The 13,901-nt window shown below is 37.1% G+C and overlaps 1 protein-coding gene across 1 annotated transcript in view; it reads right to left on the reverse strand.

The window, feature by feature from the left end:
• The window catches only part of STAG1 (stromal antigen 1), a 499,198-nt gene that overhangs the window by 125,802 nt on the left and 359,495 nt on the right, over nucleotides 1-13,901 (reverse strand). Inside the window, exon 10 of the mRNA XM_043874053.1 lies at nucleotides 7,406-7,529. Coding sequence (XP_043729988.1) covers nucleotides 7,406-7,529 — 124 coding nt within the window. The remainder of the gene's footprint in view (nucleotides 1-7,405; nucleotides 7,530-13,901) is intronic.

A 13,901-nucleotide genomic window follows, 5' to 3' on the forward strand; every position in this document is an offset into this window, starting at 1 on the left:
TTCTTGTCAAATTCTTTAAAAAGACTCAAGAGGAGGGAACACTCCCAAAGACATTCTACGAAGCCCCATCACCCTGATACCAAAATCAGACTAAGACATTACCAAAAAAGAAAATGACATGTCAGTATATTTGATGAATGTAGATGCAAAAATTCTCAACAAAATACTAACAAACTGAATCTAGAAACACATAAAAAAGACAAGATACCATGACTATGTGAGATTATATCCCAGATTTACAAGGATAGTTTAAAATATGCAAATAAATGAATGTAATAACATCATATTAACAAAACAAAAGTAAAAACCACATGATCATCTCACTAGATGCAGAAAAAGCATTTGACAAAATTCAACATCCATTCATGATAAAAATTCTTACCAAAGTCAGAAAAGAGGGAACAAAGCTCAACATACTAAAAGCCATTTATGAGAAACCCACAGCCAATATAATACTCAATGAGGTAAAATGGAGAACCTTTGCAGCAAAGGCTGGAATAAGACAAGGATACCCACTGTTACCACTTCTATTTAATACAGTTTCGGAAGTTCTAGCCACATCAATCAATCAAGAAAAAGAAATAAAAGGTATCCAAACTGGAAGGCAAAATTTTTACTATTATGTAGATGACTAGATACTTCACACAGAAAATCCCAAGGACTCCACACAAAAACTAATAGATATAAAAAGTGAATTCAGGAAAGTAGCAGAATACAAGATTAACATTCGGAAATCAGTTGCATTCCTTTACACAAACAATGAAATATCAGAAAGAGAACGTAAAAAAAAAATACTATTTAAAAAAATTACATCAAAAATAAAATACCTAGGTACAAACCTGACCAAGGAGGTGAAAGACTTATATGCTAAGAACTATAAAACATTAATAAATGGAATAAAAAAATTCAAAAAATGGAAAAATAATCCATGCTTTTGAATTTGAACAATTAACACTGTTAAAGAGGCAATACTAGCCAAAGTAATCGATAGAGTTAATGCCATCACCATCAAAATACTCATGACATTTTCCACAGAACTGTAACAAATTTACATTGAACCATAAAAGACCCAAAATTGCCAGAACATTCTGGAAAGAAAAAAAAGAAAAAAGCAAGCAGGAGGCATAACTCTCCCAGACTTCAGACAATACTACAAAGCTACAGAAATCCAAACAGTGTGGTATTGGTACAAAAACAGGCATATGAATCAAAGGAATAGAGGGCCCAGTAATAAACCTACACAACCATGACCAATTAATCTTTGACAAATGAGACAAGAATGTACAATGGGAAAAAGAAAGTCTCTGCAGCTAGGAAAACTAGAGACCTGCATGTATCAATAAATCAATGAAGCTAGAACACATCCTCACACAATGAACAAAAATAAACTTGAAATAGCTTAAAGACTAAACATAAGAAAAGACACCATAAAACTCCTAGAAAAAAGCATAAGCATAAAGCATAAGCAAAACACTCTCTGACAAAACACCAATGTTTTCTTAGATCAGTTTCCCAAGACAATAGAAATAAAAAATAAACCAATGAGACATAATCAAATTTATATACTTCTGCACAGCAAAGGAAACCATTAAAAAAAAAAAAACACTGAAAAAACCTACGGAATGGGAGAAAGCATCTGCAAATGATGTGACAGACAAGGGCTTAATCTCAAAAATATACAAACAACTCAATACAATTTAACAACAAAAAACAAAATAACCCAATCAAAATGTGGGTAGACAACATTAATAGATCTTTCTCCAAACAAGACATACAAAAGGCCACTAGGTACATGAAAAGATGCTCAACATAACTAAATTATTTGAGAAATGCAAATGAAAACTACAATGAGGTACCACCTCACACCGGTCAGAGTGGTCATCATTAAAAAGTCTACAAGTAATAAATGCTAGAGAGGATGTGGCAAAAAGGGAACTTTCCTACACTGCTGGGGGGAAGGAAAGTTTGTCCAGCCACTATGGAAAACAATAAAGGCTTCTTAGAAAACGATAAAAACAATTATTATAGGATCTAGTAGTCCCACTGCTGGGAATACACCTGGACAAAACTGTAAGTCAAAAAGGTATGTGTACCCCTATAGTCACAGCAGCACTGTTCACAATAGCCAAAACATAGAAACGACATAAATGTCCACTGACAGATGAATGGATTAAGAAGATGTGGTAAATATAAACAATGAAATAGTAGTCAGCCATAAAAAAATGAAATAATGCCACTTGCAGCAACATGGATGCATTATACTAAGTGAAGTTAAGTCAGAAAGAGCAAGACAAATATCATGAGAACTTAAATGTGGAATCTAAAATATGCTACAAATGAACCTACCTACAAAATAGAAACAGACTCAGTGACGTATAGAACAGACTTCTGGTTGCCATGGGGAAGAAGGAGAGGGAGAGAGATGGACTGGGAGGCTGGGGTTGGTAGATGCAAACTATTACATTCAGAATGGATAAAAAACAAGGTCCTAATATATAGCACAGGAAACTATACTGAATATCCAGTGATAAATCATATTGGAAAGGAATATTTAAAAAGGAATATATGTATCTGTATAACTGAGTCACTTTGCTACAGAGATTGGATAATATAAATTAACTATTCTTCAATTAAAACAAATTTTAAACTTGCCAACCTATTAAAAAAATAAATTGCCCTGAGCTCTCTAAAAATAAAAAACTAAAAATGACCTACTGGCTAAGAATGGTAACATATAGAAAATGTCTTAATTGTGGACACAATGGAGAAAAGAGAGGGTAGGATGAAGGGAGAAAGTAGCATTCACATATATATACATATTTTCAGTTCAGTTGCTCAGTTGTGTCTGATCCTTTGAGACCCCATGGACAGCAGCACCTCAGGCTTCCCTGTCCATCACCAAGTTTGAGAAGCTTGCTCAAACTCATCATGTCCATCGACTTGGTGATGCCATCCCAACCATGTCATCCTCTATCATCCCCTTCTCCTCCTGCCTTCAATCTTGCCCAGCATCAGGGTCTTCTCCAATGAGTCAGTTCTTTGCATCAGGTGGCCCAAGAACTGGAGCTTCAACTTCAGCTTCAGTCCTTTCAATGAATATTCAGGACTGATTTCCTTTAGGATAGACTGGTTCGATCTCCTTGCAGTCTATGGGACTCTTAAGAGTCTTCTCCAATACCACAGATTAAAAGGATCAATTCTTTGGTACTCAACTTTCTTTATGGTTCAACTCTCACATCCATACATGACTACTGGAAAAACTATAGCTTTAAGTAGATGGATCTCTGTTGAGAAAGTAATGTCTCTGCTTAATATGCTGTCTAGGTTGGTCATAGCTTTTCTTCCAAAGAGCAAGTTTTAATTTCCTGGCTGCAGTCAATATTTCCAGTGATTTTGGAGCCCAAGAATAAAGTTCCTTACTGTTTCCAATGTTTCCCCAACTACTTGCCGTGAGGTGATGGGATTGTATGCCATGATCTTAGGTTTTTGAATGTTGAGTTTTAAACCAGCTTTTTCACTCTCTTCTTCCACTTTCATCAAGAGGTTCTTCAGTTCCTTCTTGCTTTCTGCCATAAGGGTAGTGTCATCTGCATATCTGAGGTTACTGATATTTCTCCCGGCAATCTTGATGCCAGCTTGTGCTTCATCCAGCCCGGCATTTTGCATGATGCACTCTGCATGTAAGTTAAATAAGCAGGGTGACATTAGACAGCCTTGATATACTCCTTTCCCAGTTTGGAACCAGTCTGTTCTATGTCCGGTTCTAAGTGTTGCTTCTTGACCTGCATACAGATTTCATGAGGCAGGTAAGGTGGCCTGGTATTCCCATCTCTTTAAGAATTTTCCACAGTTTGTTGTGATTCACACAGTCAAAGTCTTTGGTGTAGTCAATAAAGCAGATGTTCCAGATGTTTTTCTGGAACTCTCTTGCTTTTTCAATGATCCAGTGGATGTTGGCAATTTGATCTCCGGCTCCTCTGCCTTTTCTAAATTCAGCTTGAATATCTGGAAGTTCTTTGTTCAGGTACTGTTGAATCCTTGTCTGGAGAATTTTGAGCATTATTTTGCTAGCATGTGAGATGAGTGCAGTTGTGTAGTACTTTGAACATTCTTTGGCACTGCCTTTCTTTGGGACGGAAAAGAAAACTGAACTTTTCCAGTCCTGTGGCCACTACTCAGTTTTCCAGATTTGCTGGCATATTGAGTGCAGCACTTTCACAGCGTCATCTTTTAGGATTTGAAATAGCTCAGCTGGAATTCCATTACCTCCTCAAGTTTTATTAATGATACTTCCTAAGGCCCACTTGACTTCACATTCTAGAATGTCTGGCTTAGTTGAGTGATCACACCATTGTGGTTATCTGGGTCATGAAGATCTTTTTTGTCTAATTCTTCTGTGTATTTTTGCCACGTTTTCCTAATAGATTCTGCTTCTGTTAGGTCCATACTGTTTCTGTCCTCTATTGAGCCCATCTTTGCATGAAATGTTCCCTTGGTATCTCTAATTTTCTTCAAGACACCTCTGTATTTCCCATTCTACTGTTTTCCTCTATTTCTTTGCATTGATCACTGAGGAAGGCTTCTTATCTCTCCATGCTTTCCTTGGAACTCTGTATTCAAATGGGTATATCTTTCCTTTTCTCCTTTGCCTTTCACTTCTCTTTTTCCTCAGCTATTTGTAAGACCTCCTCAGACAACCTTTCTGCCCTTTTGCATTTCTTTCTCTTGGGGGTGGCCTTGATCACTGCCTCTTGTACAATGTCACAAACCTCCGTCCATAGTTCTTCTGGAACTCTATCAGGTCTGATCTCTTGAATCTGTTTGTCTTTTCCACTGTATAATTGTAAAAGATTTGATTTAGGTCATACCTGAATGGTCTAGTGGTTTTCCCTACTTTCTTCAATTTAATTTTGCAATAAGGAGCTCATGATCTGAGCCACAGTCAGCTCCTGGTCTTGTTTTTGCTGACTGTATAGAGCTTCTCCATCTTTGGCTGCAAAGAATATAATCAATCTGATTTTGATGTTGACCATCTGGTGATGCCCATGTGTAGAATCGTCTCTTGTGTTGTTGGAAGAGGGTGTTTGTGTTCTCTTGGCAAAATTCTGTAAGCCTTTGCCCTGTTTCATTTTGTACTTCAAGGCCAAACTTCAGGTATCTTGTGCCTTTCTATTTTTGCATTCCAGTCCCCTATGATGAAAAGGAATCTTCTTTTGGTGTTAGCTTTAGAAGGTGTTGTAGGTCTTCACAGAAACCATTCAACTTCAGCTTCAGCATTACTGGTTCAGGCAGAGACTTGGATTACTGTGATACTGAATGGTTTGCCATGGAAACCAACACACATCAGTGTGTCATTTTTGAGACTGTACCCAAGTACCGCAGTTTGGCCTCTTTTGTTGACTATGAGGGCTACTCCATTTCTTCTAAGGGATTCTTGCCTAAAGTAGTAGAGATAATGGTCATCTGAATTAAATTCGCCCATTCCAGTCCATTTTAGTTCACCGATTTCTAAAATGTCAATGTTCACTTTTGCCATCTCCTGTTTGACCACTTCCAATTTATGTTGATTCATGGACCTAACATTCCAGGTTCCTATGCAACATTGTTCTTTACAGAATTAGACTTTACTTCCATCACTAGTCACACCCAGAACTGGGTACTGTATTCGCTTTGACTCCGTCTCTTCATTCTTTCTGGAGTTATTTTGCCACTGATCTCCAGTAGCATATTGGGCACCCACCGACCTGGGGAGTTCATCTTTCAGGTTCCTATCTTTTTGCCTTTTCATACTGTTCATGGGGTTCTGAAGGCAAGAATACTGAAGGGGCTTGCCATTCCCTTCTTCAGTCGACCACGTTTTGTCGTAACTCTCCACCATGACTCATCTGTCTTGGGTGGCCCTACACAGAATGGCTCATAGTTTCATTGAGTTAGACAAGGCTGTAGCCCATGCGATTAGATTGGTTAGTTTTCTGTTACTGTATATTTCATTCTGTCTGCCCTCTGGTGAATGAGGATAAGAGGCTTATGGAAGCTTCCTGATGTGAAAGCCTATACTATCATGGATAACTAGTGGAAAGCTGCTATGTAACACAGGGAGCCCAGCCTGGCTCTCTGTGATGACCTAGAGAGGTTGGATGTAAGCAGAGAAGGATGCTCAAGAGGGAGGGTAAATGTATAAAATTATTTCTGATTCACGTTGTTATATGGCAGAAACCAACACAACATTGTAAAGCCATTATCCTCCAATTAACAAATTTTTTAAAATAGCATAAAAAAGAAAGTCAAAGAATATTACCAAAATTACCCTAAAAGTCTAAAAATAAAATTGCACTTAAAAAGATAAAATGTTGGGCTTCCCTTGTGGCCCAGTGGTAAGGAATCCATCTGCCAATGCAGGAGATAAGGGTTCAAATCCCTGATCTAGGAAGATCCCACGTGCCATGGAACAACTAAGCCCATGTGCCACAACTCCTGAGCCTGTGCTCTAGAGCTCAGACAGTGCACTCCTGAAGCCCACATTCCCTAGAGCCTGTGCTCCTCAAAAAGAGAAGCCACAACATTGAAAAGCCTACATACCACAACCAGAATGTAGCTTAAGCTTGCCACAACTAGAGAAAAGCTGGCACAACAATGAAGACGAAGCACAGCCAAAAATAAATAAACAAACAGAAATTTGAAATGTTTTTTAATACCTATGATACTTGCAACAATTCAAATAATGGAATATAGCAACTTTTAAAACAAACTGTTGTGAGATTTAGTTTTTTCTGTGAAAATCTGGCAGTTCAAGTTATAGGAATCTAGGCTATTCAATATAAAAATTCCAGTGATTTCTCATTCCTATCCTTTGTTATTTTAAGGATTACATATCCAATATTCAATACTGTGGGATTCCTTTTATGTCAGAGCTTTTTATAAGAGAGTGGAAGTATAGACAGAGTTTAAGATCAAATATTCTAAAATCCAACAAATCTATTCACCTCTGATAAAAGTTCTACTATGGATATGACCCTTGAGAATCAAAATAAGAAAGCTTATTTACTTTCTATGTATTAAGAGAAACAAGGAATCCCTTTTGATTATTAACTAGAAAAAGATTGTAATCGTAACTGCAATTAGTTTCTTAAAATACTACATCCTCTTAAATTTAGATGTGCCAGGCTGTCAACCGTGGTTTAAGACAGCATTACAACTAAGACAAGAGTTTTGAGACACATGCTGATGTCTCAAGTTTCATCATGGCCACAAGTAAACAGTATTTAGCTATATCATCTCAAATTTCATTATTATTACACTTTTTGGAAAAAAAAAACCAACAAATGCCATCTTAATTTCAAGCTTTTTATCATTAATAATTGCACAAAGCATACCTTCTACCAAAGCTGAGAACAGAGTAACTTACCCTGTCATGAAGAGTCCAGCCAACATATTTTAGGTAACTGTCATTCAAAAAGGCATCACTATACATTTTCATCCATACTCCAATTTCTTCAATACAAATGGCTCTAATTTCAGCAATAGCATCACTAGAGGAGGAAAAAACAAAAGAAAAAACAAAGAAAGAAAAACCTCTGACTAACATTCAAAGGTAGAATGGACTTTGTACTTATTTTCAGCAAACAATAAAAACAGTATTATCCAAATACTGGGCTCCCCAGGTGGTGCTAGTGTTAAAGAACCCGCCTGCCAATGAAGGAGACATAAGAGATGCAGGTTCGATCGCTCGGTTGCGAAGATCCACTGGAGAAGGAAATGGCAACCACTTCAGTATTTTTGCCTGGAGAATCCCACGGGCAGAGAAGCCTGGTGGGGTATAATCCACAGGGTCACAAAGAGTTGGACACAACTGAAGCAACTTGGCACAATCCAAATACTGTTATGTATACATGCACTCTCAAAGGTCTCCAACTGGAGTATCTTCTATTTTTTATATGACTTCTATAAAAACTACCAGTAACAAACCGGAAAAAAAAAAAAAAGTTTCTGGAAATCATCTTATTTTGACTCAAGTGCTGTATTTTCAACAGACTTGGAAATGGCATTTGCAGCTTTCTGAAAACCTCACAATTATGGGATCATTAAATACGTTAAAACTTCTAAGGAACTAGAGTATCAATATCCAAATAGAGAATAAAGTAGAATTCAAAAACTGTTTCTCTAAATAACTGTGAGTTATAAGCTAGTACACATCTAAAGAATTAAATGAAAATAATTTTAATGTACAACAAATTAGTATTTATGAGGCAAAATTTTAGAAGTGTGTATTATTTGAAAATGTATGAGCATTTGTGTTCAGTTGCATCTGACTCTGTGATCCTATGGACTGTATAACTCACCAGACTCCTCTGTCCATGGAATTTTCCAGGCAAGAATACAGGAGTGGGTTGCTATTTCCTTCAACAGGCTATCTTCCTGACCCAGAAATCAAACCTGTGTCTCCTGCATTGGTAGGCAGATTTTTTATTACTGTGCCACTCGGGAAGCCCTTGAAAATATAGCTTACAAAACCCAGGATCTTAGTTCATGTTTAGTCACAACACAACAATCCTGGTGATTACATTATGAAGTTGTAGGAGAAAAAACTGCAAAAGTCAAGGTCTCTGGCTCTGTGCCCAGACAACTTTTCACCTCACCATCAGCATCCACCACAACCCTCTTGGGATTACTTCTACTCTAAAATCTGTGCACCACAAACAAACACGACATTAACTTTTTACCTTATCTTTCAACAGGTTAATAATTCTGGCTAAAAACACTCCCAAATTATACAATATGGTAAATCCTAACTTTCTTTTGTAGATCAATCTTAAAGGTTTCTGAGCTTCCATACATGAATACATAATTAAAAACTTTAGGTAATTTTTAATTCTCCAATTTACACAAGGCAATGATCTATCAAGGTGCTTTTCTTGGTTTCTCTTTTGCTATGAGTGCTAGTATTCTAATATTTAATTCTCTGCTCTAATAAATTTTAGTTCCTTCTAAGTCCATGTCATTGTTTAAAAAATAAAAATATGAAACACTCTCTCTCAAAAGTACACTACCAATTACAGTTAAGGTCTTCCTACATTTTTGCTGTGGTTGCTGTTGTTAATACCTTTTTCTCTATAGCACGAAGGCTAATGATACAGACTTTGGAGCTAGACATCTTGAGTATAAATCCTAACTCTGCTATTTACTAGCTGCAAGTTACTTCCCTCTTTCTTAATTTCCTCATTGGTAAAACAAGAATAATGGAATCTAGACCTCATTTGCACTGTGAGAAGGTGTACCTGTGAGAAGGTCTGAGAGTAAAATAAAATATTTAAAAATGTGTTTGCGTGCATGTGTGCTCAGTCACTTCAGTTGTGTACGACTCGTTGTGATCCTGGGGATTACAGCCTGCCAGGCTCCTCTGTCCACGGGGATTCTCAAGGCAAAAATACTGGAGTGGCTTGCCATGCCCTCCTGCAGAGGATCTTTCCAACCCAGGGATCGAACCCATGTCTCTTATGTCTCATGCATTGGCAGGTGGGTTCTTTACCACTAGCGCCACCTGAGAAGCCCAGAATTGTGTTCTGCATCTACTAAAACCTTCCATAAATGTTCATTACTATAATCTTCTAATTATCATCAATCTAGACATTCACATCTAGACAAGATAATATAAAAAGCAGCTTAACAAAAAAAAAAAAAAAGCAGCTTAACAGCTGTAAAAGAATGTTCCCTGACCTGTAAAATACTGAATGTAATAGATCAAGGGCATTTTCTAAATATGAAACATTTATTTTTTTCTGAATATGAAACATTTCAGACACTACAAAGTTATTAAACTTTAACTTCATATTACATATTTTGAAACTTTACATACATTATATCTTGTAGATATTGTCTCCAACTTGGTTTTTTCACAAGTCAGGTTTTACAATTTATATATACTGATTCATATAGCTTCAACTCCAATATATTAACTTTAACTGATGTTCAGTGATCTTTTCTACAAATAAATTACAAATTACTTATATATTATCTCAGTAGCAGACCCCGGTTGTTTCCCAGTTTTTGGTTTTATTAACAATGAGTGCCGTAAGCATTTTCTTACATGTCTCCTCATGCACATGTGTAAGGATTCCCCTAGGGCAGTGTTCTTCAGGGCATTATTACCTATCAGCACATTATGAGCGACAACCACAAGTGTTCAGCACAGAAAACACTGAAGTGCTTCACATGGGGTGAGGCAAGGAAGTATTTTTTCTTGGAACATCTGTGTACTTGATGTAGGACATGGTCAATGCAGGAATCTGCCTACAATGCAGGAGACACAGGTTCAATTCCTGGGTTTGGAAGATCCTCTGGGGAAGGAAATGGCAACCCACTCCAGTATTCCTGCCTAGAAAATCCCATGGACAGAGGGGCCTGGAGGGCTACAGTCCATGGGGTCGCAAGAGTCAGACACGAGTTAGGGACTAAACCATAGTCAATAAAGTCTGTGAGACAGTGCTGTTATACTTAGAAGTAGAATTTACTGCGTGAGAATGAATACACATCTTCACCTTAATTAGATGTTAACAGATTTCTCTATATAGTGCTTTAAATCCCTGCCTGACATCGTGTTCTACTATTTCATATAAATTTCCACCTCTGAGAACTACAAGTTCATATACTTTGGTTCTACTGGAGTAAATCAAAAACAAAACAAACAAACAACAAAATAGCTCCCCATCCAAAAACAAAACATAAACACAAAATACCCATTTTAGCTCTCCCAGTCGTACCAAGCAGTCACTCCCAGAGATCTATTACACTTACTCCCTGTTGAGTTACTTTTGTAAAGACTAATCCTAAAATAAAAATAAAAACCAAAACAAACCCAAACTGGGCTGAGTTTTCTTTTTTTTTTTAACTGCACCATCTCAGGGAAGCAGGCAAAGGAGAAAATGAATAGGTAGAGCATTGTGACTAAAACTATAGTAATTATGGGACTTCTCTCATGATCCAGTGTTTAAGAATCTGCCTTCCATTGCAGGGGACATGCATTGGATCCCTAATCTGGGAGCTGGATCCCACGTGCCATGGAGCAAGTAAACCCATGCATCCCAACTATTGAGTCTGTGAGCCTCAACTGGAGAGAAGCCCATGCACTACAATGAAAGATCCCATGAGCAGCAACTAAGACCTGATGCAGACAAAAATAAATGAATAAATAAATAAATATTACAAACAAACTTTAGTGACTATTAAGTATGGTAATTCATAATATATAGCTCAATCATTCTTCCACTCATGACTATTGGTATTACCCTTACTATTGGAATTGAGCTTATGGGTGGGTGATTTCCAAGGCTAGAGAATATAAAGGCTTAGCTTTATTTCAATGGGAAAAACTGAAAGCAGTGTTCAAAATCTTTTTTATAACCATATCTATGTCTAACCCTAATCTTTAATGTTTTCTTTTAAAAAAGTATTTTTTGTTTGAGTATAGTTGTTTTACAAAGTTGTGCTATTTCCTGATGAGAGCAAACTGAATCAGCTATATGTATACATATTCTAACACCATTCTGGCTCACTTATTAGACTCCCCAAAGCTCATGATTCTGGAAGACAGTTCTCCTCTGTATGCACTGCCAACATTTTGATTCAGCTTTTCTTCTTGGAATCCCAGTACCTGTCTACTTCAGATGCTCATCTGACCCCTCCAACTTCAATTAAATGTGTGTGATAAGATAGCTCATTTTACCACTAACAAAAGTCCCTTGGTGATTTTTCTCCAATTTGGGTTTTGAAGTGCTAACCTACTTTGCTTGGTGATAGCACCCTACTAACCATTCTCTACATGTAATAATATTATGTAATCATAGATTACAGAGTAGAATTTTTTGATGGTGGTCTTAGAATTTCCATAGATTTTGTTACTGTTCCCTATTGTGGAGGCACATGCCTCTTTTTTTGAATATGGGTGTCTTTATTGCTTCTTGTTACCTGGCAAAAGATAACCAATATTACTAGTTTTTATACTGTTCAAGATGAGGGTGAAAGACGACAGTGAAAAAGCTGGCTTAAAACTCAAAAGTCAAAAACTAAGATCATGGTAACTGGTCCTATCACTTCATGGGAACTAGATGGGGGAAAAGTGGAAAGTGACAAATTTTATTTTCATGGGCACCAAAATCACTGCAGACAGTGACTGTAGCCAGGAAATTAAAAGATGTTTGCTCCTTGGAAGAAAAGATATGACTAAACCTAAATAGCATATTAAAAAGAAGAGACACCTCTTTGCAAAAAAAGATCTGCATAGTTAAAGGTACGGTTTTTCTAGTAGTCATGTATGGATGTGAGAGTTGGACCATAAAGAAGGTTGAGCACCAAAGAAATGATGCTTTCTAACTGTGGGGCTGGAGAAGACTCTTGAGAGTCCCTTGGACTGCAAGGAGATCCAACCAGTCCATCCTAAAGGAAATCAACCCTGAATATTCATTGGAAGGACTAATGCTGAAGCTGAAGCTCCAATACTTTGGCCACCTGATGCAAAGAGCTGACACACTAGAAAAGATCTTGGTGCTGGGGAAGATTGAAGACAGGAGGACAAGGAGAGGACAGAGGATGAGATGGTTGGATGGCATCATTGACACAATAGAAATGAGTCTAAGCAAACTCCAGGAGATAAAGAAGGGCAGGGAAGCCTGGTGTGCTGCAGTCCACGGGGTCTCAAGGAGTTGGAAATAGTGATTGTGCAACCACAACTATTAGTTTTATTATTATTAAAGGCCTTTACCAATTAAGCCATAATCAATTTTCTCCTAGTTTAGTCCGTGAATGAGTTCTTTAGTCCAAATATCTCAACTATACAGACTACATGTCTGTGATCATTCCTACACATACAGTGGTGTCCTCATTCAACTCTGACTATGTACAATGATTATTCTTTCAAGTTCCAGTAAAGTTTCAGTTCTTCCACGATCCATGGCATATTCTCTCATTATCAGAGAATGCTTTCTTGCTTTCCAGGAACTAACATTCTATTTAAGTATATGAAGTAGGAAATGAAAATTCAGTATACTTCTAAATATTTCCTGGTTTGATTACAGTATATCTTTTGATACACAGATATTTTCTCATGTAAGAGTCTTTCAGTCCTTGATTTTCATACTAAATTTATTTTTAACGCCTTGATCTACTTCCATAGGCCTCACTCCATTTCAAAAGATAACATTTAGCTGCAGGTGTTTGTGGACGTTTCCAAAGCAAAGATTAAACTGGGGGAGCAAAAAACTTAGTAAGACAAGAGGAAAGGTATAAAGACAATAATATGAGAGACTAATTTCTATTAGCTCTAGTACTGGGGTCTTGAACAACTAAAAATGAAATCAGAATACACACTGTTGTTGATATTTAGTCAGTAAGTCATGCCTGACTTTTGATTGTGACCCAATGAACTGCAGTCTGCCAGGCTCCTCTGTGCATGGGATTTCCCAGACAAGAATACTGGAGTGGGTTGCCATTTCCTTCTCTAAGGGATCTTCCTGACCCAGGGATCAAACCAATGTCTCCTGCTTAGAGGTGGATTTTTTACCATTGAGCCAACTGGGAAGACCAGAACACACTTTACCTGCAGACTTAAAAGAAAGAAAAAAACTAGAAAAGAATAATTCTGTGGCAATTAATCCTTTGCTGTATCTCTTTCTTTTTTTCCCCCACAGTATAAAAGAATAATTATATTCATTTCTGTGGAAAACTTCCATACTTTATTGATCCTCACAGTTACTGTACCTTTAATTTAATATCTGGACTTAAGTTTTTGTTTTGAATTCCCTTCCTGCCAGGTGAAATTTAAATTGTTTTCTGTTAATTAATTTAATTAAATGTTTTGCAAACTACCCTTATAGATGCTTTTCCAGTAAGAAAGAATGCTAAATTGGCAA

This window comes from Cervus elaphus, chromosome 19 (genome assembly GCF_910594005.1).
Source record: "Cervus elaphus chromosome 19, mCerEla1.1, whole genome shotgun sequence".
Lineage (NCBI taxonomy): Eukaryota > Metazoa > Chordata > Mammalia > Artiodactyla > Cervidae > Cervus > Cervus elaphus.